General features: G+C 41.6%; 2 protein-coding genes across 3 annotated transcripts in view; both read left to right on the top strand.

Annotated features, from left to right (window-relative positions):
* Positions 1-25,160, top strand: part of LOC117252443 (corticotropin-releasing factor-binding protein-like) — a 94,001-nt gene that overhangs the window by 47,736 nt on the left and 21,105 nt on the right. The window lies entirely within an intron of this gene.
* On the top strand, positions 14,359-19,282 carry LOC117252442 (homeobox protein orthopedia B-like). Of its 2 annotated transcripts, none has more exons than XM_033619332.2 (3): positions 14,359-14,507; positions 14,859-15,256; positions 17,894-19,282. In XM_033619332.2, exons 1-3 carry the CDS (start codon positions 14,471-14,473, stop codon positions 18,395-18,397), a joined length of 939 nt encoding a protein of 312 aa, XP_033475223.1. In that variant the 5' UTR covers positions 14,359-14,470; the 3' UTR covers positions 18,398-19,282. The 2 variants fall into 2 exon arrangements, with proteins under 2 accessions (XP_033475223.1, XP_033475221.1); XM_033619330.2 differs by having other exon boundaries at positions 14,359-14,546.

Below are 25,160 nucleotides of genomic sequence, written 5' to 3'. Positions count from 1 at the left end.
TTTCAGCTGCTGCTGCTGTTGTTGCCGCTGTGTTTGTGTGTGTGTGTGATTCTATTTGTTCAGGCTTGTAGTTGTAGATTCATTGGGAACACATTCATGGCTGCTGTTGTTTTTTCCCTGGAAAAAAAAAAAACAAGCAGAATGTGTGCTGTGAGCCCTCCAATCCCTGTGTTGATGTTTAGCCTCTCTCTCACTCCCTCTCTTCCTCTTTCTCTCTTTTGACCTGCTGTCTCCTTTAGTCCACATTCCTCCTTGTTTCCAAATCTTCCTCCTTCTGAACCCATGGAGTGATCGTGCGAATAATATCTCATGGCTGTAAGGAGCCATTACATTAAGCTTGCCTTTCATTCTCACCTATAAATTAGCCCCGGCGCTGGTCTGCCCAGGGGTTGAGGTGTATATCTGTATGTGTGTGTAGCCTGTAGGGCTGTGGGGTGTAGAAGGGTGGACTGTGGTCATTATGGTCTAATATCCCATGAAATGGTGAAATTATTATGCAGCCTATTTTATGAGCTGCCCGCGAATATTAAAGAAGGATATTTTGTGTGATATGCCTCCCATAAATCAATGTGATTGTGTTTGTTTTTGGCTTGCTTTCTTCCCTCTTAATAAAACCACGCTCGCAGTAATTCAGGGTCTCCGCTGACAGGCTCAATCCAAAATTTTCTCTGCATGAGCCAAATGTTTTTGTGTTTAAAGCGTAAATGCTACCTTCTCTGAAAGGGAGTTTTTTTTTTTTTATTATCCTATATGACAAGTAAACAAATTAAAATAGAGGTGCAACAATTAGTCAATTAGGCAGAAAATAACTCAGAAACTTTTGGTAATCAGTTATGTTTCAGTTTTGTAGCTTCTTAAATGCAAAATCTGCCTTTTTCCTGTTTTATATCATTGTAGATTGAATATATTTGAGATTTGGACTGTTAGTTGGACAGCAAATGTGATGAGCAATTCTTTTATTTTATTTTTTGACATTTCATAGACCAAAAAAAAAGAATTAATTTAAATTAATTGCTAATAAAAAGCATTGCTAGTTTACATAAAAAAGTAAAATGTTCAATTTTTTGTTAATTATAAGTATGACATTTAAACACATTTATATACATATGCATGCAGTACATGCCTGCAAAAGGGGGACAACATTAAGCTGACAATCACACAAACACACACACACACACACACACACACACACATACACACACACACATAAGACCTAGATATTCTTGGGGAAGTGGATAAGATACAGCCACTAGACTACAAACACACACACACACATAAGCACACTTGGCATGGTGAGATAAGACTATACTAATCTTCATTGCTGCGGCTTTGAAGGAGAGTGTAATGTACCAAGGTCACTTAACACATCTATCTCCCAGACATTCATCAGTGCTCTTAGCGTCTCTCTTTTACTGCTTTCTGATATACGGCTCTCAGCGGGCTACAGCCCTCACATGAGGAGGACACACACTCCACCAGCACTATTACCAGGTGGAGCCTTCCTGTGAGATTGTCTCTGAGAAACACCTCAGAGGTGAAGTGTCTCACTGTACTGTTTGGCCTCTTGAACTCATTTTTTAAATCCTCATTAACTTCTGAAACTACAGATATTTCTAATAATGTTAATGTGTGTGAACAGGGTATTTCCTCTTTTTTTGCAGAGCTTATTATATTTAACATTTGATATGCTAGAGGTGGACTGTGTAAAAGGCAACTAGGGTTAACATCATTACCTACTCACAGCCTCATAATCATTACTGATTGGACAAATTTCTAAAATTACCTTCTTTATTACCAATTACATAGAACACTTAGCTTTCTCAATATCAATCAGCACACTGTGATAATGCATAATTAAGTCTCACAGACCAATCTGGATGAATTATCTAATATAAACCTAATGACAAAATCAAAGACTTCTTAATAAAACCCTACAGCCATATTGTTTATTAACTGATGGAAAATGAAAAAGATAACCATGGCGCCTCTGCTAATGTTTGATAAATCACTGATCAGATGTATAAAGCAAATTCCATTACAGAGCTTTCATCACAAATGTATATTCTTATTCATCCTGCTGCAGCGGTATTTTTATTCTAATGTATTTCTGTACTGTAATGGGCTGAATATTAATCAGGATCATTTGTTTAATATAATCAATAGTATTTTATTTACATGGCATGGATCTCTGCAACATTTCCTGCAGAGAGTACTGTACAGCTCTTGTGTTCACCCTGAGTGCGTCTCGAGCGCACATGGAGACGTGACCGTGCCCTGCGCGCCCCCGCCCCGCTTCCTCTGGGAGCCGAGGCAAAGTCACCCACCGCAAGGGGATGGCTTTCAGATTCATAAAATTCATAGAATTTTTCACAAATGGATGAACACAATTTCCTCCCAATTTCCTCATTATGCAAATATGCAAAATATCAAATCTAGACCAATTAGGGACAGCTACAGCTTCAAATTTACCGGTTTAAGCCGTAATTGCAGAAACCCTCAAATAATTACGCGGCTAATTGGGAATATTTGTGACAGATACAACAAATTCTCCCCACAAATTACATTTCATCCGAGGGACCACCGCGCCCCAGTGAAATCCTATCGAGGTCTAATTTCTCTTACATAATGAAAGGAACTGAAAACTTGTTATCACATTTGAGCACTACGCTGCTTTGTAATGTGGAATGATCAAATAAATTAAGCTGAAATTCATACATATTTCTCTAATCTCTTTCAAAGGCACTTTATTTGTAAAGGAAATAACTCCGGGTCGTTCCAATATGAGCCATAATAGGCAGTTAGTGCGCACGGGGAGCCCGGGAGAGGCAGAGTGCATACAGGACGTTGGCATTTCCAGATGCACGAGGAAGGAAATCACGCAGTCACCTTCAAAACTTAAGCAGCTTCGCGGGTTGGGAGGTTTGCTGGAGCTGTCTGCGTCCACACAGCTCTGGTTTGTCTTCTGTCTCTCCGGGACGCATCACCTCCTCACAGGTGACCCTCTCCAAGGTCATCAGGCCATCTGTGGACGAAGCACACACCCTCACACACACATACACACGCTCATGCACGTCAATACACACACACATACACGCTCCATAAACGCCTGGCGCTGAAATGGAGCTGGTCTATGTAAACAGGCAGTGCGCCGGCGGAGCGTATCTGCGCCTATTTGTCAGAAAGCCTCATAAATACGATCGCTCCTGATATCTCCATTCCTCCGTCCCGCCGGACACTTTACAAATGATGAGCACAGATACAGGCAGGAGACGCTCCGGAGTTTGTTTTCCAATTTATTTAGGCAAAATATTAATAGGAAAAAGAAAGGTAAATAGGGTACAACTTATTTTTAAAATGTGTAATTTATTTCAAGGAGCCTACAGACCTGGAATTATTAACTGTCTACAATTGTCTACAGAAGCACTGGCTTGGTTAGGAAAATGCCTGCTTGTAAAATGTCTATTGGATTATAATTACAGTATGTGGTTGAACCTATAGCCTCACATTTTGTTTCTCACACATTTTCACATTACAACATCTAATTTCAAATTTCCCAGTAGTCGCCTCATTTTGCAGATGATTGCAGTTAAATAAGACGGCTAAGGAGTCTGGATACACAATATCATTTACAACAGCAGCACCCGAGGTTCATCAGTCATATCTCTTAAATTTACAGGACCCACTTTGTGCAAGTGTAATCATTTTGTCAGCCAATGATTCCAGGTGCCTCCTAACCTTTAAAAAGTGCCATGATTTCTTCCCAGTTTGCGCTATCAATCATTTTGTTAGAGAAGTTGTCACTTTTGTGGGCTGGTGGATATCTCATTTTGTTTAGGGGGGGAAATCCCCCTTCAGTTATGTGATGATAAAAGCGACCCATCTATTTGAGATAAAGGCACTGTTTACGCATCAGATGCGTTATTTACTGACAAAAAAGCAAGAGTGTGTACGCGTGCGTGTCTGAGTGTGTGTGTGCATTGTTTTTATATATATATATATATATATATATATATATATATATATATATATATATATATATATATATATATATATATATACACATATATATATATACATATATATATATATACATATATATATATATATATATATATATATATATATATATATATATATATATATATATATATATACATATATATATATATATATATATATACATATATATATATATATACACATATATATATATATATATATATATATATATATATATATATATATATATATACATATATAATTCATGCAGGTGTGATTGATGAAAGGACAAAGTGTTGGCACCGGGGACAGGAAGTGGACCCGGCCGGGGAAGACTGAGGTGTGCTCTGTTTCTGTCACATGGAAACCCAATTCATCCCTCCCCTCTCAGCACATTCCCACAGCACCGGAGTCTATTTCAGTCTGTTTGTATGAGTAATCCTATGACCCCGCTCTCTCCCTCCCTCCCTCCTCTCCCTCACTCACACCTCCGTCAGACCCGTTTATGCTGTGATTTTCTGGACACGACCGTCACTGACACCGGATAGATGAGGCTAATCTCAGCCGCAGGCAGACTGTCAGGCAGCTTTGTTGAGGCTCTGGGTGTAAAATGGCGCTCGGCTGCCCTGCGCTGTTTTTTCTTCCTCTGTCTCTCCCCTCTTTCTCTCTGTCAGTCACTGAGTGGCCAGAAAAATAGGAACACCTGTACGACTGCATGCAAAACTAACTCACTCCAAATGCTTGAGAGTACTGTCCTTAGTTCCAACAGGGACGCAGATGAAAAGGGGAGCTGGGGCTGGGCCAAACATTTAATTTCCTGCATTCTGGAGAAATTTTCTGCACCAATTTATGGTGGAGATGTCTTTAATTTAATCCAAATAAAAATCCTCTGCTACTTTCATATTTTAATTGGGGGTGGCAGACATGTAGGGGGACATGTTCCCTGCATCCCCCTGAAATCTACACATATGTAGTGGTAGTTTTGGTCAATTATTTGAGTTTTACAATTTGTTTATTATGTTAAAATGTGACCTGTAGTATTTCATATAGGCCTACAGAGGAGCAAAACCACGATAAACTTAAATAATGCAATGCAAAGCAGCAAATTATCAGCAACAACAATTTATACTTCGCCTATAGTTTCACACTTTGATTACATTTTACAGTTTTTGTCACACGCGCAAACACTTGCAAAGATGTGTACATGCAGCCAATGTGTGTCTATGTAAGAGAGGCTGTGTCATGTGATGCGTATGCCCATGTGTGCGTGCATGCATGGTTACGCCTGTGCATGCATGTGATTGAGTGCGCGCGCGCCCATCTCTAATGCCCTGTTAATTGCCAGACAGTGTTCCCACACACACCTCTGCTAATGTTCCGCTTGCTATTCAGTCTGCGGCCTGCCTTCCGCCTGCCTGTCCTCCTCCCTCTCCCTTCGGTACGGATTGTTCCGTTGCAATAGCAGCCTCGCGCACTAATTAGCTTACCTCACCAGAATTGTGATCAGGTTCTTCTGAGATATACGCGCAGTAATTGCGAGAATCCAGATTTGGGGAGACACGCAAAGACATTTTCACCTGTGGTTTAAAGTGGGAGTTAATGGGAGCCGTGTTTCAGGTACCTGCGTGCACAGCTTCAGCACCTTGGACAGCGCCATGAGGACTCAGCTCAGGTGGTGCTGAAGGAAAGCAGACTCCCTCACACCTTCTTCTTCCTCAATGCAGCCCAAAGTCTTCTAGTTTTCTTTAATCACGACAATTAGAGCCAATATTTTCCCCCGGACCCTGACAGACGTTTCTTGTAAGTCTCTTTTCTCTCCGAGCGTGCCGCCACTCTCATTACACACGCTGATTAAAGCATAGATTAGCCAGCAGTGGCCCTGTGCGCTCCTCACCAGCAGCTCGCTCAATATCAATTAGAGGCTGCGCCAAAAGCAGCATGTCCACCGGTGGCCCTCCGTCTCCTGCTTCCAGCCTCCTCACAGCGCTTTAAAAAATAGTAGCCTAATAATAAAATAGAAAAGGGAAAATGGAGCAGAGTGGCGGTATGGGATTGGGGGGTAGCAATCATCAACCGTGAGGGAGAAATGAGAAAGGACAGTTAAGGCAATGTTCATCAGATGGCGCCTCGGCTGTTCTCTAAATAACATGTAGGCCAGTTTTATGCAGCCACATCTGGGTGGTATTTTTAACCGCACACCTCCGAGCTTCAAATCAAGAGGCGAAATAAAGGAAAAGTCACTTAGGCCTATTAGTCAAGGCAGTGTAGCCTACCTCTGCGGAGTTCATTCTGGAAATAATGAATAGTATGTGGATACGGAATGAAAAGCCTCTCAACCCAGCGTCAGTAGGTCGTTCCGGCTTAGAGAGAATTAATTCACATTTCTCCTCTTCTCTGACCTCCTTGGCTCGGTATAGAAATGAGGCTAATGACGTCTGATTTCATTTATTGACTGTATTAGTGCAGATATTTCTGTCTAACCGTGCTGATTTCATATCTTAAATCTACTTTTATTTTTAGAGGAGTGAAAATGAGTTGTGTTTGGATATAACAGGCCCACTCACTTCAATTAGGCCTAAATGATATCTGCGTTAATGGAGGTTTCTTTATTTTTGAAGCACTGGAAACAATTATATATAGTAAGGAAGATGGTAAACTGTTGGATTATCTTGGTTGTTTACAAGTTGATACCATGCTGGAAGGGCACAGGGAATGGGGTGCTTTGAGGGTCCTCCACCAGAAGATTTCGAGCATAAAACATTTAATTTCCTGCATTGTGGTGAGTTTGTATGCGCCAATCTGTGATTTTTCTGCATTAATTTATTGCGTAAATGTCTAATTTTGTCCGGGACAAATGCACATGTTCCACATATTGAGTGTCCCCACCAAAATCTGCACATATGATATAATGTCATTGACTGTGCAATAATTTATCAGTGATGGACTTGACTGTGGGCACAATGGCTCCACACAAGACACACAATGATAATTCAGTGCCCAGTTTGGATCATTTTGAAGAAAATACTGATAAATAAATGCATTACTGGTTCGTTTATAGAGTTTCATGACTGGAATAAATTGTTGAGGGTCACTGCGTGAAATTTCCAAATATAATTGACTGTCATGCAACAGCAGAAGCCTTGATTGGCTCTTTAGAGAGACGTCCCCGACCTATTTATCCACAATAACCGTGTGGTAAATACAGTGGTGCCCCCCTCCCGCACAACCTTCAGTGTCCACTAACAGACAGCCTGTCCAATTAAAAGTGGCCATCGATTATAGATAGCTGCCTGCTGGCATATATGAGGGAGACAACGCTGGATGCTATGCCACTGCCAATACAGGCCGCAGTTAGCCATGAACTAACCAGAGCTGACACCAGCATATTAGATCTGGACTGGGTTAATTCACCTGCAGTTGGCCCCTGTGTTGGCTCCATAGCGCGGCGGTTTACCTGCCCAGTCTAAATGCTGATCATTAAGTTGCTTCCAGCGGCCATGATTGGTGCAGAGGGGCTCATATCATTGATTAAAAAGGAAAGGCTGATATCGCAGTTATTTCAGCTCCTTTCCTTTTTTCTCCCAGCGGTCAGGCTGCAGAGGTAACACACATTTAAGATCAAATCACTGAGCAGTGTACGGAGCAATATATCGGTCTGGCTTTCCTACATGCTTTATAGGCTATTTAATGGCATTTTGTCATTTTTAATACGATTCCAGAGCGAGAAATCGTGTCACGCACCTTTCTTGCAATTTCTAAATAAAAACCTAAAAGATCACTTTTAGTTAATAGCGTGCGGCTGTGAGAATATGACAGCACTAATTTGTATGTCTGTGCAGAAACGGGCCCTGGGCTCATTGTTATCCCTTGTTATTGTGTGTGAAAGCCTCTGAACCTAATTCCAATTTTTCCCTCTCCTATTTTCCAGCAAGCTGCTTTTCCATTAACTTTGGGAAAACACGGTGGCAGGTCCATTTAAAAGAGCCCGTGCCCCACCCTTCCCATAAGCGCCTCCGCTCAGGAAAATAAGAAATTAAGAGCAGGGCCCATTTCATCATCTCTCCCCCCCAAACACAGAGACGGCATCCTCCAATGGAGCTCCCGGAGGGCGGGACAGGGGAGCTTTACCTTAGCATATGTTAACTATTACATGATGTCTTGATGGAACACAACGAAATGACTGGTAATTGACATAAAATATGACAAAGTGTTTGAGTCTTTCTGAGGAAAGCGTCGCGTATTACGGCGTATCAGCTCCGTAATGTGACTGATTAATGAAAGATCGGCCTCGCACTCACTCAGCTGATTCTGTGAAAAATGAGTTTTGTGTTGTCATTCCGACAAGCCGGCAACCACGGCCGGAAAAGACTATTAGCCGGAATCATTATCAATAGCCATATTTTCAAACTCTATTATGGCAATCAGGCTGGAATTTATTCAATAGATTTAGTTCATTTGGTTGTAATTGATAAATAATCAAAATTTATCAATGTACTTGCACACATTTCACTAACAATCAGGGAAAACTGCCCCATTTACCAGCTGACTTGGTCCAAATTAGAGCTAAATTGATGATCAATTAATCTTGGGAGGGGTAGTGCGCCGTGTTTAGCAGGGAAGCGGCAGAAATGTGGCGGAGTGGATGGAGAGGAGGAAGGAGAGAGAGAGAGAGGAGGAGAAGATGAGGGAGGGAGGAGACGAGGAGAGTATGATAAAGAGAATGGATGGATTGGAAAGTGTGGGATTTGTGAAGTGAGAGACGAGCTGAACTGGCTGGGTGAGTAACGCGCAGGAAACACGAGGAAGAAGGGACAACAGAGAAATACAACAAGTGTGTGTGTGTGTGTGTGTGTGTGTGTGTGTGTGTGTGTGTGTGTGTGTGTGTGTGTGTGTGTGCGCGCTTTCTCGTTTCATTTTATAGGTTTTACTGCATTGCTTTCACATTGTTCCCATCACCACACAATCAACCAGAGCTCATTTTTAGGATGTGTGTTTATGTGCACATGTATCTGTATCTGTCTCTCCACAGTAGGCTATATATTGGCCTGGGTGTGTGTGTGTGTGTGAGAGATAGAGAGTGCGTGTGTGTGCCTATATATGTCTCAGAGTGAGCGAGTCACACACTTGAAGTATCAGGTAGATCAAGTTCGGCAAGTCAGAGTGAGCAAGGTCAAAGAGACTGATCCCATTTATTCTTTAATTTGCTGAGGCATTAAATTGCATGATGTGGCTTTGCTGCAGTTTGATAATTACCAGCACATGTTTCTAATTTCAAGCTACTCAGAGACACTACTGACCCAAGTCCTCCCCTTTTATCTGGTATTTTAGGAGCACGAGTGTGTGCAGGACGTGTGTGTGTGTGTGTGTGTGTGTGTCTGTTTGCTACAGGTTATTCTCACTATCTGAAATTATTAAATTATAAATAATGTGATCATCTTTACTCTCACAAGGTGGTATTATGTAAATAAAATCTTTCATAATGCACTGACTCTTATATCACATCATTGCTATGCCCTTGTTATGCCACCACCACCTCACTCTGACAGCTTTGTGTTTAAAACGAGTAAAACTGGTTGTTTTCAGGCTGCAGAGTTAAAAAAAAAAAAAAAGGCTCTCGTTTAGTGTGTCTAAGGCTCGCTGGCACCTGTAATGTAAGGCACTCATTACCTTCAATGATGCATTACAGCTTCCTAATGATGGAGCCACAGTAATGGACCTAACTAATGACCGGACTTAAGAAAGAACATATTCTAATAGCTGGAGCAGAACTGGAGGGAAAGTCAAGGTGTTGGGGAGGAGAAGGAATTAGATCTGTGGCCAGCTGGAGGAGCCTAAATGACTGAGGTCACACTGTAAATACAATAGATTACAGGCTGTATGCGTAATACTCTAACCTTGTTAGTCAAACGTTTTGCTTCTGTTTTAAATGTGATGGAAGAAATTAAAAGGGAAAAAAAAATAGACATTCAAGTGACGCTGCCAACACTAGTGAGGACTAATGGAAACATACAGGGCTCATGATCATGTGGAATCCAGCTTTTATCAGAACTGTATTGCAAAGCTCAGTAGATGCTCTCAGCCAATAAGCTGTCAAAACAGATTTTAAAGAAGATCTGTTCTGCTGCTGGCCTTAAACCCTGTATTTCCAAAATGTCCAGTGTTCAGACGGAGAGGGGAAGAGCTCTGGGTTCACATCTATCAGCAAACATTTAAAGGAAAGAACATAAAACCTTATGAATTAAACTACAACTGTGAAATTACCTTAATTGTTTTGCACCATATAGCCAGCTCAGTTGAGTTTCAGTGATGTAACTTAATAGCTGCATGTGTCATTTGAGTATATATCCTAAATATACATGCACCAGCATCAGCAGCCCCACCAGCCTTCTGTTGCTGGGACTTCCAGTGACTGTGTGTGATGTTTAGGGCTGCCACCTTTTAGTCAATTAGGTGACTAATCAGACGTTAAAGTGTCTTGTTTGACTAAGAGAATTTTAGCTGAATAGTCAATATTTATGGTCTCTTTGTGGAGAGCAGGCTATTATTATTCATTTAAGCATCACAACAGCACAAATATGGCAGGGTTTTATGAAGCACTATGTTTTAAGAGGCCCTGCTGCATTCACGTGCAGAGGGAATTAGGGTTATTGTGGTTATGTTGAGAGATTAAAATGTTTTCTTCATAAAATCTACACCTATGCCACAAGATATTACCTACATGGGAAAGTGATGCTGTCATGGTTGTACTTTTCCTTGAAGCTACTGAACCCTGTTTAAACGTGTCACCTTTAAGTTTGATTTTGAACAGTATAAGGTGCTGAACTCACTGTTGATGCACCACATATGCCTGTGACTAACCTGAGGGTTTTCACTCTGTTTCTCCTCATTACAATTGATCCTAAACATAGCACACCCGAGCATGAGGTCAGCTGTTAGCAGCAAAGCTAATGAGACATCTTTAAGGCTGCTGAGACTCTCTTAATGACGCCTATTGTGACTTTCACTGCTATTTTAATAACCCCCCCAACAACCACACACCCCCAAGCACGTACACGCACGCGCACAAGCACTCACGCCGCCACCGCACCACACTCTCCGTGACACACGCCTCTTCTTCCTCATTAAGGAAATCGCTCTTCTTTGCTGATTATTTTATTTGAAGCCGTGATTACCGCTCTGTCCACCAGATCACGCAGTAACGGAGAGCAGGCGGAGGGCAGAGGGCCTAATTGGGGCATGAGATGCGCGGGGTGGTGCAGCCAGGCTGGGTGGCCGGAGAGGGGAGCCTCTAATGGGTTTGCCTGTCTGTGGCTCCCCGCTCTCGCCTCTCTCTGCGTCTCCCGGGCTCGGATGCAACGCACTTATTGGCCTGCTTCTTATTCCACCGACTGTCATCACATCAGCTGCACAAAACTACAGTGTGATTTGCTAGAGAGCAGACGGCAAAATCGATTTCCCTTTTTTAAGATCCCCTTTTAAGATTTCTATAACTGATGTGGATGCAGATGTACGAGGCGATGCAATAGGCCTGAACATAAACGCCTGCTGCTGGTGTTGCGGTGTGGTTGTGGTGTAGAGGATCTCATCCCTGCACCTGCCTTCTGTTACTTGTATTATTTTAACCTGTTCTGCAAAGGCCCATATGAGCAATGGATTTAACGCAGTTTGATTGCTAAAAAAACCGCGGAGAGGGTGGACACGGAATTCTTGATCTTTGAAATTGCTCTACAAAATTGCATTTGTTTTTGGTGCGCTTCCATTAAAAGTGTCTCCTCGCGTGTAAACAGCCGTTCCGCACTCAGATGCGCCGCATTAACCCGGGAGGATTGTATGTGAGTGTGTTTTTACTGGGGGAAGATTGATGCGGTCCAGTTAGGGAGGCTGAGTGAGACATAGACCCATTTCAAGTGGGTTCCTCTTATTACAGCAATAAGTTACAGCCTGAGGATCGGACAGCTGAGGGGATGTCTGCTATCCGGGCTGCTCTCACTGCAACAAAACACAATATCAATATTTATCATGTAGGTGTTCAGAGAAAGAGTCAACAGTAACCACAACCATCTGGTTTTTACACGTGCCTTAACTTATGCATACAGGGCGTCCATGTTAATGATTTTCAATTATGGCATATCTATTAATACTTTAAAAAAATATTATTATATTTTTCTTATTATTATATTTATTATTATTTATTATTATTGTTATGATGTTGTCATTATCATCATCATTATTGTTAAATAGTATTTATTATTAATAATTTAAAAATATTTTATTATTGTTGTTTTTATGGTTATTATTATTATTGTAACTATAATTATTGTCATAATTATCATTGTTGTTAAAGCAACATCTGTATATTTTTTTGTCTTGTCTGTTTTCTATAGAAATAAAATAAAAAAATAATAAAACAATTTTAATAATCATAATAATAATAAAAATAGTGGTAGGGTACATGTTTATTTTGTAATTGTTAAAAATAATACAAAGCACGATTTCATCAAATTAGACTCACTCATTGAATAATGGCCTCAAAATCATCCTGAATTGGAATTAAATGAATGCAATTTATTATTACATTCACTTAATTCGTAATTTACATAATATAGCCTGTCATAAATTATTCATTATTCACATATTTATTAATGCACATTTGTAATAGTATTTTAGAAAAAAAAAAAGACATTCATGGACTGAGTTAATTTCAACAATTTAGATTTTTTTTCTCTCAGTAATTTATTTATTTAATATTACATCAGTTGTCTTCATGCTTCCAATAAGTGGAAATCAAACAGCCTCCAAAGCATACAGACCGTCTCTCCTGGCTCAAGCCCTTCACACACGCAGGGTTGGCCTTACAACTCCCATCACACAGAGTCCCTCTCCTCTCCTGGTCTACACGTCTGAATCAGACGACTCGAGGCTCTGCTGCTGTTGCTGCTGCTGATTGCTTCTCCTGAAACCTCCGGGAGCTGGTCACAGCTTTCCTCGTCTCAGTGGACCATGCACCAGCCCATTTCCTTAAGTTTTCACGCTGTGCCACATATAGGCTACTTCCCTGCGTCCCGGTAGATTGCGGTTGAGGAGCATAAAAGATGAACTGCCGATGTGGTGCAGGAGGAGAGAGAGAGAGGAGTCCTCGCTCGGACGCCTCCTTTGTGCGGCTGCAAAGAAACCTATTTAGTCCCAGGCGGTGGTCTATTCACCATGCTCACCCTGACATCTGCCAAAAGCCCTCTCTAACCAGCACTGTCTGGAGGAGTAAGAGTGGAGCGCAGATCAATGGCTGTCCTGTTAATTGTATAATAGACCTACTTATGGACCAGTGCTAAAGGGGCACAATCGTTTAGGGTCTACCACGTCTGATTTTGTGTGAACCAAACAGGCCTAAATACCTTTAATTGCGCGCGCGCTGATGAAAAGTCGATGGGAGTTAAAGCGGCCGATCACTAACGGAGCTTAAATCCATCTGTACTCGTTTATTTATTTATTTCCTCGATTTGTCTCCACAAATCACCTGCCATGGGGGAATGGGAGCGATATTCGTTTTGTTTGTGATCCAAGGACGGGAGGGAAGTGGGGCTCTGAGGTGCAGGGAGGAGGCCTGGCGTTATAAGGCTCCTCATCTACTACATTTATTTCTTTTATGACCAAAGTGCAGACTGTGATCTGAGCAGAATACACTCTATCTCTTGTGCCAGCCAATAGAAAATAAATGTATACTTTTTATAAATACACAAAGAGTAATTAACTCGCAATTTGTTTTAATTTATAGATTTTCTGTTGTTGATAATCCTCCCTCTCTGAAGAAGAGTTATTGTCTGTAAACAGACTAATTGGCACAGTCCAATGATTTGAAAATTGAGATTTTGATAAGGCTAATTACTTAATTGCAGTGCATTTTCTGGCTCAGATAACCCGTAAGCTCCAACCTCCTTTGACGAAATAAACCCAGCCTTTGCACGAGCTCACCTTCAGTATTTTACATGTATACCTCGCTACAAACAGGAGTCCTGTCATGGCACAGGCTATATGAGATTAAACAAACACATTAAGATGTTTAACGTGGAATAATTTGAGCATGAAAAGCTAATAAATCAGAGGACGGAATGGCAGAGGATTGAATTGAATTGTAGGGTTTCGTGCGCGTTTGGCTCTGTGTACGCGCGTGCCTGCGTGCGTGCGTGCGTATGTGTGTGTAAAAAGAAGAAGGAGAAGAAGAAGAAAAAAAGAGGGGGGAGTCACGTCGCTGACATTTCCAAGCTCCCGCTCTGATTGGCTCTTATTTGAGGAAGCTCACGGGTTCTTTCAACTAATAAGCGCCTCCCCATCGCTCTAAAGGACATTATAATGCAAGGGACCTCCTTTTTTAACCACAAACCGAATTTTCGTTCATTTAGACGATATATACTTTTTAAATTGCCCAAAGTTGTGGGATTTTTTTGGAGCGCATTTCACCCTGGAGCGGTACGCGATGCTCTCTCACGCCGACCTCCTGGATGCTCGGCTCGGTGAGTTATCATCACTAAACTCCGGCCCTAAACTCCAGTGTAAGATTCCAACTTCTTGTTTAACCTTGTGAAGTGATAGATAGACTGTGTAGTTAATTGTGTTAACAGCTAAGTGGTTTATCGTTGCTTGCAGCAGTTCTTTGCAGTAATTTATCAGGAATGATCTGACAGCGAAAATTACGGTGTAAAATTACGAGCCGAGCTACACTGAGTTTATTTGTTGTATTCTTTGAATTACGCCTGTTGTCATGAAGAAGCAAAGATATTTCATGTGATGCTCATTTAAAGATGCTGCGCTGTGAGATGTGCCATGTATTCACTAAAAGCCCCTCTCCTTCCTCATCCTCTCAGGGATGAAGGATGCTGCAGAGTTACTCGGACACCGAGAGGCTCTCAAGTGCCGGCTGGGTGGTGGGGTGCCAGACCAGGGGCATCCGGGAGACATGGCCCCTGGTTCGGACTCTGTAGAGGGAACCACTCTTCTGCCGGGAGAAGACATCGCCACTGTGGGATCCAACTCCGCCGGCATGCCGGTGAACGGCAAGGAGCAGGAGAAGCAGCAGCAGCAGCAGCAGCCGCAGCAGAGCTCCGGTCAGTCCGCCAGCCAGAAACAGAAGCGGCACAGGACGCGCTTCACCCCGGCGCAGCTCAACGAGCTGGAGCGCAGCTTCGCCAAAACCCACTACCCTGACATCTTCATGAGGGAGGAACTGGCGCTGAGGATCGGCCTCACTGAGTCCAGAGTTCAGGTAAACACTTGTGCAGTGTGGATTTTACAGAATGCAAACACTGGCGTGATATAGCAGGGTGTGGCTTTGGGTCCAGGTTTGATGTTGGAGGGATTTTTAGCGCTAAATAAATCCAAGATCATCCTTTAACTCAGTCCTGAAGGCAGTGAGCAAAAGGCTGAACTCACAGAAGGAGATATCAGTACAAGTGTTCTCACTGTGCGCTTGCAAAAGATAGTTTGGCCACTTCTAATATTTTTTTTTATGTATCATAATGTATTTCTACTTATATATCTCTGCTCCTGTTGCGCACAGAAAATTTGTGGCCATTAGGTGTTAGTAAGTTTTGCGTGCAAATGCTTAAAATGTCAAAGCTAATAGGTAGGTGCAGCCCAAGTTACAATAAAACAAAACCTAAAGTGTACTATTGTGCAGATTATTATAAACATTAAAGAATCCCTTGGAAATATTTTCTTATTTAGGCTCATATATATATCTAGCTCCAGTGTACTCGCATGAAAAAGCACCGTGTGTGTGAAGACAGATTAATGTCCTCATAGTCCCGTAACACTTGTTTTACAAAATATGCCAACTCAATCCAATTTTAATTGAATTATAATATTATAAAATCCCATAGTTAATTTGAGTTTAGCTTGATGGTAAGCAATATTTAATTTTAAGAAGCCGTGCCCATCTAATAACATACACGTGGCTCTGTCCAAGGTGCTGAAACATTTCTCATGTGAGGATCAGGAGCAGGAACCCGGTGCTCATGGAGTCAAAAAAATATTCAGGTGGCTTTTATAAATTTCAGAAAATATTGCGTAAGGCCACCTGTGGTGACTGAACCTGGAAATGTTTAAATTAGAGGTGTGAAAGTTCTTTTTATTTTTACATTTGCCCAATTTAATTCATGTTTATTTTTGCTTCTGTGGATCCTGCAGCTATTATATAAGATAACATGGCTGGTAGTGAGGCTTTGGTAATTTTTTAATAATAGTTATTTTTGATAATTTCTTACTATAACAAATAAAGAGCCGAAATAATGGTCAATATATTCTAGGCTACATCTTAAAGAATTTGCTTTACAAGAAATGACCCATTTTTACAAAATTACAGGGTGAGATTGTGTGTCACTGTGTTTTGCTCACTATGGTGACATTTTATTTTATATTTATGTTTTGAACATATGAACCACTTTTAAATAATTTACACTGGCTGCTTATTTTTCGAACAAGCATGCAGGAACACCAGGCTCCAACAAACCAAACACATTATCAACCAATTTCAGTCTTATTTATAACAGTGAACGGGTTATTAACCAGTGATGTGAAATTCATGCAAATGATCCCAGTGAAAGCAATAAAACCAGTCCAATCATTAGTCACCTTAATAATCAATTCTTTATTCTGCGCGATGCAGGATCCTCACCGCTCAGTGCAGGTCGGCTCCTGCTCGCTGTTGGTAAACATTAGTGCAGGTCGTGCAGGTGCAGCCTTCAGTGGGCGTGTTGGCCCCGCGCGCGTGCCTCCACAGCCTCGCCTTTAAAATGCTCCATCAGCGACGTCTTAATAGAACTCAAGAATATATTGTACTTTTTTAATGGAATGAGAAATTGCATTTTCTTTCCCCCCGAGTGTAATGGGTTTGGAGACGTTTCACGGATGGCTGAGCGGAATGAGAGCGAGATTTCACTTTTAATACGGAGGCATCGACTCACGGCCTCGCGCGCGCATTAATCACGCCCGAAGATGATGAAATCTTTATAAAGCCCAGCAGGGACGCGCGTGCGTTTTTGGCTGTGTACGTTGAGGTCGGTGTGTTTGTGGTTCTTGCGCGCGTGTGTGGATGGGTAGGCTTTATTTGCACGTGGATTGTGTACAGTAATACGGGGCCATTTGTATTTGAGTCCACACAATATTTAGGGCAACACTCAGTTAATCTGCCTGTAAATAAGATGTTAGAAAGATAAATTGTTCGGCCCACTGCTGCGGAACAGCCGCAATAAACCCTCCGTGACGGCTGCGTTTTGGGACAAAGCGGCTCCTGTATTGAGTTTTATTTACAGTGAAATTCATAACCCTGGCATTTTGACTGGTTCAGTCCAAACTATAGCGTCTTGGAAACACAGGCCGGATGGTTGGTATTTACAACAGCCTCCTTCATATATACTGATGCAGTTTACATGATATTGGACATAACTCCGTCCAAGTCCTGCCTTTTAGGCTGGTGGTGGCGAATATATTCTGATGCAGAGGGTCTATATTTATGTCTTGTTAATTTATTTTAGTGTTCAGATATAAGGTCAGATTCTGGCCTCAGAAAGAGTGTTGCTCAAACACACTGGATTTCACCAGGGGAAGAAGGACGCAATCTCTAACCACTTTCCACGCTATGCTGCTGTCCCTGCTGTGGAATACAGTTAAATATGTGTGGTTTTGTTGTAATAATATTCTAAAGACCCTAATGTCCAAATTAGAGCCCTAAAGTCATGTGTCTGGCAAGATTTTAGTAAGATTATAGTGCGTAAATATCGCTTTTCTCCCATGACACCCACCTTACTGCCCTCATCACAGTGTAATACAAACGAATAGTGCTGCAGTATGTTCCTCGGTCTGTCCTGTTGGCTCACGGTCCTGTCTCTCTCTCTGCCTGCAGGTCTGGTTTCAGAACAGACGCGCAAAGTGGAAGAAAAGGAAGAAGACCACCAATGTTTTCCGCGCCCCGGGGACGCTGCTCCCGACACCGGGCCTGCCACAGTTCTCTGCCGCGGCCGCCATGGAGAACAGCCTGTGCTCCTTCCACGCCAACGACTCTCGCTGGGCCACGGGGATGCCGGGGGTGTCGCAGTTGCAGCTCCCGCCGGCCCTGGGTCGCCAGCCGGGCATGCCACAGTCCCTGTCACAGTGCAGCTTAGGTCCAGGCCCGCCTCCAAACTCCATGGGTCTCTCCAACGGCCTTTCCTCCAACGGCTCCGGTCTGCAGTCCCACCTCTACCAGTCGCATTTCCCGGGAATGTCGGCCTCTCTCTCCGGCCCCACGAACGTATCGGGCTCCCCGCAGCTGTGTAGTTCACCGGACAGTGACATGTGGAGAGGGACAAGCATCGCGTCACTGCGGCGCAAAGCGCTGGAGCACACAGTGTCCATGAGTTTCACTTAGTGACTTTTCAAAAAAACACCCCAGCGCGCTCCTCTACTCCTCACCCCCCTCTCCCAGCCCCACCCTGCGGCTCTTTTTCTGTTTTTATTCCCGCTATTAGATCAAAACGTGAGAACGAGCGAGCTAATCAGGCCTGAAATGTGAGAAAATGGAGACTGTGTGTGACTTCATCTAGACATAATGACAAAAAAGGACAACACTGATGGACAAATGGAAGAAAAAATATCTTGGGTTTTGGGGTTATTTATCTTGTTAATTCAAAAGGATTTTATCAACTATTGATAATAAATCTATTGTAATGATCTCTAGACTATAGGCCCTAATTATTGAGAGCCAAACAATCGTCGTATTTACGTTTTCATTGAGTGTGTCTTTACGCACACATGTTATTGTGTTCAGGTGAAGTTGTGTTATGTCAAACGGTAATTTATAAGATTGGGTATAAATTTTTGGTAACAGCCTACCACACACGCTCCATACTGTAGGTGGGCCTATTGAACTGGGTCTCGGGCATGCACTGTGCATGTGGATTTAAACGCTTGGATAATTTAAGGAGAAAATGGTGCCCACTCAGATTGAAGAGGTGCTTTTTGTGAGGCGACCTCGGTCTCGTCTGCGTGAGACGGGAGCATAAACCTAAAGAGGAAAAAAAATGAACAATGATCTTTCAGTAGGCCTACGCTGTTTTAGGATGTTTTGTGTAGATGAAACATTCTTGCTATGTACCCGCTGGTCTTTTTTGTGACATGTTTTAACTTATTGTATGTGCTATTACTTGACACATTTCTTAAATGTTTGATCTTACATCGAAATGCACCACATTGACGGGTTTGTACCAATTTAAAATGAACAAACAAATAAAAGTAATTTTCAAGAATGTCAAAACAAGAATGATTTATGTCTCCAAGTTAACAAGATATCATAACCACCATTTTATACAAACTCCTATAGGCACTTGTATATACTATAAAAACAGTATATGTGACCCTCAGTGCTGACCTGCCCTTGTAGGTTATTGGCATTTTATTTTGGTTATCCATCAAAAATATTAAAGGGCTTTCTACTTTATCTATACCAGCCTGGCATGCTTAGATATCCTAAGATGTAATTTTGTTGCACAAACTGATCTTGTTAGTGGTCGTTGCTCAGTGACCGGTGTTTGAGGTGACAGGGTTAAAGGGTTTATGAGGGGTGACTGGTCCCAGTGTGGCAGACAGCAGCGGTAAAGATGTCAGAGCTGTGATGTGACGGTCATTGCCTCTAACCATGACGGTCATCCCACTGAGCAGACTGGATGGACTGTAACTAAATAGGAGGAGGCACAGACCTGTGTGTGTCTATAGTGTATATCAGCCTTTGTTAAGCTTTTATCTGGAGGCTAAAGTTGGCTGATCCTACCCTGCAAAGAAATGACATAATCGATTAGTTGCAGCAAAACTAAACATGTTACAAAACCCAACTGGGGTTATTATGGAAATACAAAAAGGCATGAAAATGGGAATCTTATGGTAACTATATTTCAGCCCATCATAACCCTATTGATAGAGCCTGTATCTGGGTCACACTTTAGTCTGATAGCTGCAGGTTACTCCTGTATTGATTACATCAGGAGTCACAGGGAAGCAACAGTATTATTTGATAGTTGCCAAATGGCTGATTGTACACACAGTATAAAGGCCAAACAGCTACTAAGGTGAAATCAAAGTGGTTTAATATAAAGATGGGCCAGTGCAGAATCACTGTGTAGCTTTCACATTATTATTCACACAGTTCTATGTGCAGATAGGCCGACAGACTTTTACATGGACCGGCCACATGCTGGCTTCATATTCTTTTTAAGAAATTTACACCAATAATCAAGAGTTACACCAAGCAGGGGCGTATCACCAAATTCTGGGCCCAATGCATAAGCAATCTCTGTGGGGCCCCCACTCATCCGCTTTTGATCTATATCTCTCTCATGCAACTTTTGTACTTATTTATGTTTTTTTTTACAGTCAGTTTCCTTTCTGTCTTTTTTGGAGCCCTGATTTCCATTTTTGGGGGAAAAACAAGAGTGTACATAGGTGCTGAAACAGCGTAAGCAGCCACTCACTCGGCTCTATGGCGTTCAGAGATGAATCCTAGCACAGGGGCGGACTAACCCATTTTATGCCTTGATGGGTGAGAAGAGCCTCAGAGACCTCAAGAGTCAGAGATGTAGTTACGGCACAAATTATTGAGAAATAAAGATTTGCGAACATAACCAAACTTTTCATTCCAGGCTTTTTGAGCCCCTTTTCCCCTCCCATTTCGGCCCTAGTTAATCCATCCTTGACCCCTCACACCAAGTGACCAAAATTGTGCACCACCCTTGGTCCTACAACACATTATCAATAACTGCTCTCAGTCACTTCACTCTTCATATGCAACACATACAGCTGTTTATAGAGTGAGCTGTCTTGCACAAAGTGATGAGCACAAACCCAGCAAGCACGATGCATCATATCAGCTAGATGAATAAATATTAAAACAGGTTGAGCTGGGTGTTAATTGTAGGGTAAAGTGAAATAAAATGCAGAAAATAATTTGAAATTTCATACAGCTGATAATTGCTTGCGTCCAAGGTATAATTAGTGTGTTGGAAACTAAATGACAGCATCAATAATACTGGATGTAGTACAAATATCAGTTATATGTTTTTAAAGCAGTGGACAACACAATCCTCTGAGACGTGTATGAATGTAAACTGACACATTGTCATCCTGAAGTTGTTAAAATGACATGTTTTCATTATTTCTGATTTATTATTAGACCAAGTGTTTCCTACATTACACACGTGTCATAACAAAAGTAAAAATACAGATTATCAGTATTAAGCAGTTTATTTCTTTTACACCTTGTGATCATTTGACATTTAGCCTATTTAAAGTTCCTCATTACCTGCCCGTCAGTTGTACAATAAGAGAAACTCTCACCTTGTTTGCGTTACTTTAATTTCAAATCATCCTGATGTGAGATGTAATGTCTATAAACTCTGGCGCAGCTCGCAGAGAAGTAAATAAAATTTTTCCATTATGAAAGTGAGCAGACCTCACTGTCTGTGTCAAAGATTATAAGTGTCAACTTGAGCCTGAAATCACAGCAGCTCAAATTAATCAGCGTGTTAACCTCATCTCGTTGTCAGCGCTGAGGCCAATTTACGGTCACGGGATGGTAATTGATGAGATATGGCATTACCATAAGCAGTCCCACTGCCTGTAAACTTATAATTGGAGTTTCTGTAACAATGCAGGGGGGTTAAACAAAGGATTAATCATAATTAACAAAAGTATATTACTTTCCCCATATTAAACAGTTGGTTCCCACCTTTTCTATTAACATAAATTTGTTTGCAGTAATTTAGTGAATTATTGAAAATACCAACCAAAGTCAAGACCCCTGCAAAAATCATTTATTCCTCTCAGTGCTTTTCATATTGAGTGTGTGTGTGTTTGTGTGTAACCCTATGTTTCCATTATATGCAATTAGCTTGAATAAAATAGCCTGAAGTTTTCCAACATACAATAAAAACAACATTATTTTTTAAGCTACTTACAAGTGTGCCCTGTGGCAGTACAACACAGGATCGCACTATGATTACATTTACAGACTGATACCATAAACAGGCCACACTGTGATAATGTACAGTCTAGACTAATTGCAGCAAACCACAGAAGCAAGACCTGCAGTTAATTAAGAAATAATCTTTTTTTTTTTTTTTTGCCAAGCATACAGTCAAGTCACAGTGAATGTATAGGGGGAAAATACTCACATTATCCATGGTTTATACTCACTGAGCATCACAGTCAGTGTCAATCAGAGATGTAAATGGATGTTTAGCCTGTTTATTTATGGGGAATTATTGGGCAACCCTCTGAATCTGACGTTGGATTTCAAAATAAATGGACGTCTTTTGGGAAACAGAGAAAACAAAAACTAATTAGTGTTATTTTTTTTCCCTATTTTAATGACCGCTTCACAATGGCCACTAACTCAAAGTCATTGCTTATGTGTCCAATACTGTATATTTACCTCCACACTACTCATCCCAGCTCTGGCAGCAAGTCTGATTCTTCTCAGAGTGAATGCAGGTGGCCCACCTACCCTGCAGAGGCATGTAATTACAAGATATCGCATGACAACAGTTGATCAAATGTTATAACCACAGCCAAACTGACTGCTGCTCCACCCATCCAGGCTCAAGCTGCAGCAGTGTCAGCCTCACTGTGTGTGTGTGTGTGTTGTTGTTGTTCTGGTAAATCTAGCTCTATGTGTGGCTCAGCCCACCAGATCCAGCCCTGTGCTGACTACTGTGTCCTGGGCTGCAGTAACAGATGTGAAATCACATTACCCAAACGCTGCAATTAGTCTCACTCGCTCGCGGGTTAATGAGTTTGTGGAAATGTGCGACCCATTCCTCATTAGGTAATTTCTCATGCACTGATGAGAGAGGGAGAGAGATGTGGCTATAGCAGCAGCACAGTGTAAATGGCACATAGTCTGCTGCACCACATACTGTAAAGCAGGATGCAGCTGAAAGGGGGGGGACACTGCAGCTGGACAGTTTTAGGGGTAAATGGATCACCTCATCATGAGTTACGGAAGGAGACTTGCATACAGGTTTTAGTCTTTATTTGGATCCCCATTAGCTGCCACTAAGGTGGTAGCTACTGGGGTCCACACATACGACAAAACATAACACAAAACTCAGTAAGAATATGTTCTAGACAAGTAAAAGTCAAGTGAAAAACATGTCACAACACATCAAACAGCAATCTGTCTTAGTTGTTCAGTTCAGCTAATTAACATTGTTATTATTTTTAATATGTTTTTAAAGGTCCAGTGTGTAGGAGTTAGGGTCAGAAATTGAGTATAATATTCATAACTCTGTTTTCATTAGTGCAAAATCACCTGAAACTAAGAATTGTTGTGTTTTCGTTACTTTAGAATGAGCCGTTTATATCTACATATGGAGCGGGTCCTCTTCCAACGAGTCCGCCATGTTGTTCTACAGTAGCCCAGAGTGGACAAACCATATACCGGTTCTACGCAGGGCCATTCATGTTTTCACATCCATATTTTCCTACACGCTTGTCACACAGGAGAGATCTCAGCTGGTTGTACCACTGCTGGATACCACTAATTCCTACACACTAGACACTAGGCCAAGGAATTGTTAGCTGACAGAGAGAGACAGGGAGAAAACAGAGCATTCATATACTGTATAAAATTGAGTTGCATTTTAAACTGGGCCTACAACTGACTTTCGCTAAGCCCCGCCCCTTTGCAATGGTCTGACAAGCTGTCAGAGTAAGCATGGAGCCCACACTGTAACTAACTGCACCACCTGAAGAAATATGATCGTATTTTTGGAAAAATGAAACAGTGATTCCAGAGAGAAGCAGACAGAGGGGTCTACAGTCTGTGTTTGAAGGATATATCCAGGATGTCAAACTGACTCAGCAGCAACAACAGGTTAAAAAGACAAAGATAGTTAGAAGCTAAAGCCGAACTATAGGCTACAGATCACAGTGTAAAAGTGAACCACCACATCACTGCTGATCGCCACACAAGACAATGAATATAAAGGGAAACTTTGCTGATATTGAACCAGCTGTGTGTTACAGTATACAGTTAAAGTTACAGTATACATCAGCAAGTTATAAAACAATAGAATAATGTAAAGGTTACAATATGTATGGACAGAGACATCAGCATAGGGAAAAATATCCATTCACAGAAAAACACAGGCATTCAAACTGCTCTAAGTCAGTCAAACAGGATTTAAATTGATTACAAGGAATAAGCTTATCTAAATTTACAGTCTTGAAAATGGTTATCGTTGATAACTTGTTCCAAATTATGATGGTTCTGTACATTACTGATTTTCATACCTCATCTGTTCTGGATTTTTATTTAATTAGTGCACACCGGCAAGCTGCTTGATAGTGTGACTATGTTAGTCTAAGGGCTGGGCATTATATATGTATTATATTTATACTGTAATATGAAACTAGATATCATCTTAGATTCTGGAAATCGTAATAAGTGTTGTCTTTTCTTGGACTGTTCTACCTGTTGTGTGATTTGCCTTTACCCACGTAGTCATTATATCCACATTACTGATGATTACATTCATCAAAGATCTCATTATGTAAATACGATGTTAAAGTACCAATAGTCAATCTTACAGTTTTGTCACAATATTGATATCATGGTATTTGGTGAAATATAATGTGATGTTTGATTTCTCCTTCATGGATAGATTATTGAACGGGCCCAGTGTGTCAGGGAAGCTCCTCTAGCCTTCACATGCAAAATGTCACTCATATTAACATGTACCAATCAGGAAGAGACTCAAAATGGCCTCAAAGAGACACAAAGTCACTACAAAAAAGAGGCAAAACCACCAACAGGTCTGTGTGTCTTGCGAGCCCAGTCTCACTCCGAAGTCATCGAAATCCGACACTTGGGCAATGACAACAAAAAAAAGGCATCCTTTCAATTCGGCATGATACAGGGCTGGTTGCTGTTATAGTTTAATGTAGCCAAATGACATCAGGGGGAAACACAGCGGGACAAGGACAAAAGTTAGGTAGCGAAAGTTCGACTGAGGTGGGTGGGAAGGATGGTGGATGGGTCCAACAAACCACGACTTTCACCTGAGAGAGCCCAGTCTCACTCTGAAGTCGTTGAAATCCGCTGCTTGGGCAGTGACCTGCAGCGTCAGAAACCAACGGAA

This window comes from Epinephelus lanceolatus, chromosome 9 (assembly GCF_041903045.1).
Source record: "Epinephelus lanceolatus isolate andai-2023 chromosome 9, ASM4190304v1, whole genome shotgun sequence".
Lineage (NCBI taxonomy): Eukaryota > Metazoa > Chordata > Actinopteri > Perciformes > Serranidae > Epinephelus > Epinephelus lanceolatus.
The sequence above is the reverse complement of the archived record's forward strand: the minus strand, read 5'-3'. Positions and strand labels throughout refer to the sequence as shown.

Coding starts and splice junctions, on each gene's coding strand:
- LOC117252442 (XM_033619330.2), top strand. CDS start 14,471: ATGCTCTCTCACGCCGACCTCCTGGATGCTCGGCTCGGTGAGTTATCA. Junction 14,547..14,858: donor CTCCGGCCCTAAACTCCAGT/GTAAGATTCCAA, acceptor TCATCCTCTCAG/GGATGAAGGATGCTGCAGAG. Junction 15,257..17,893: donor TCACTGAGTCCAGAGTTCAG/GTAAACACTTGT, acceptor CTCTGCCTGCAG/GTCTGGTTTCAGAACAGACG.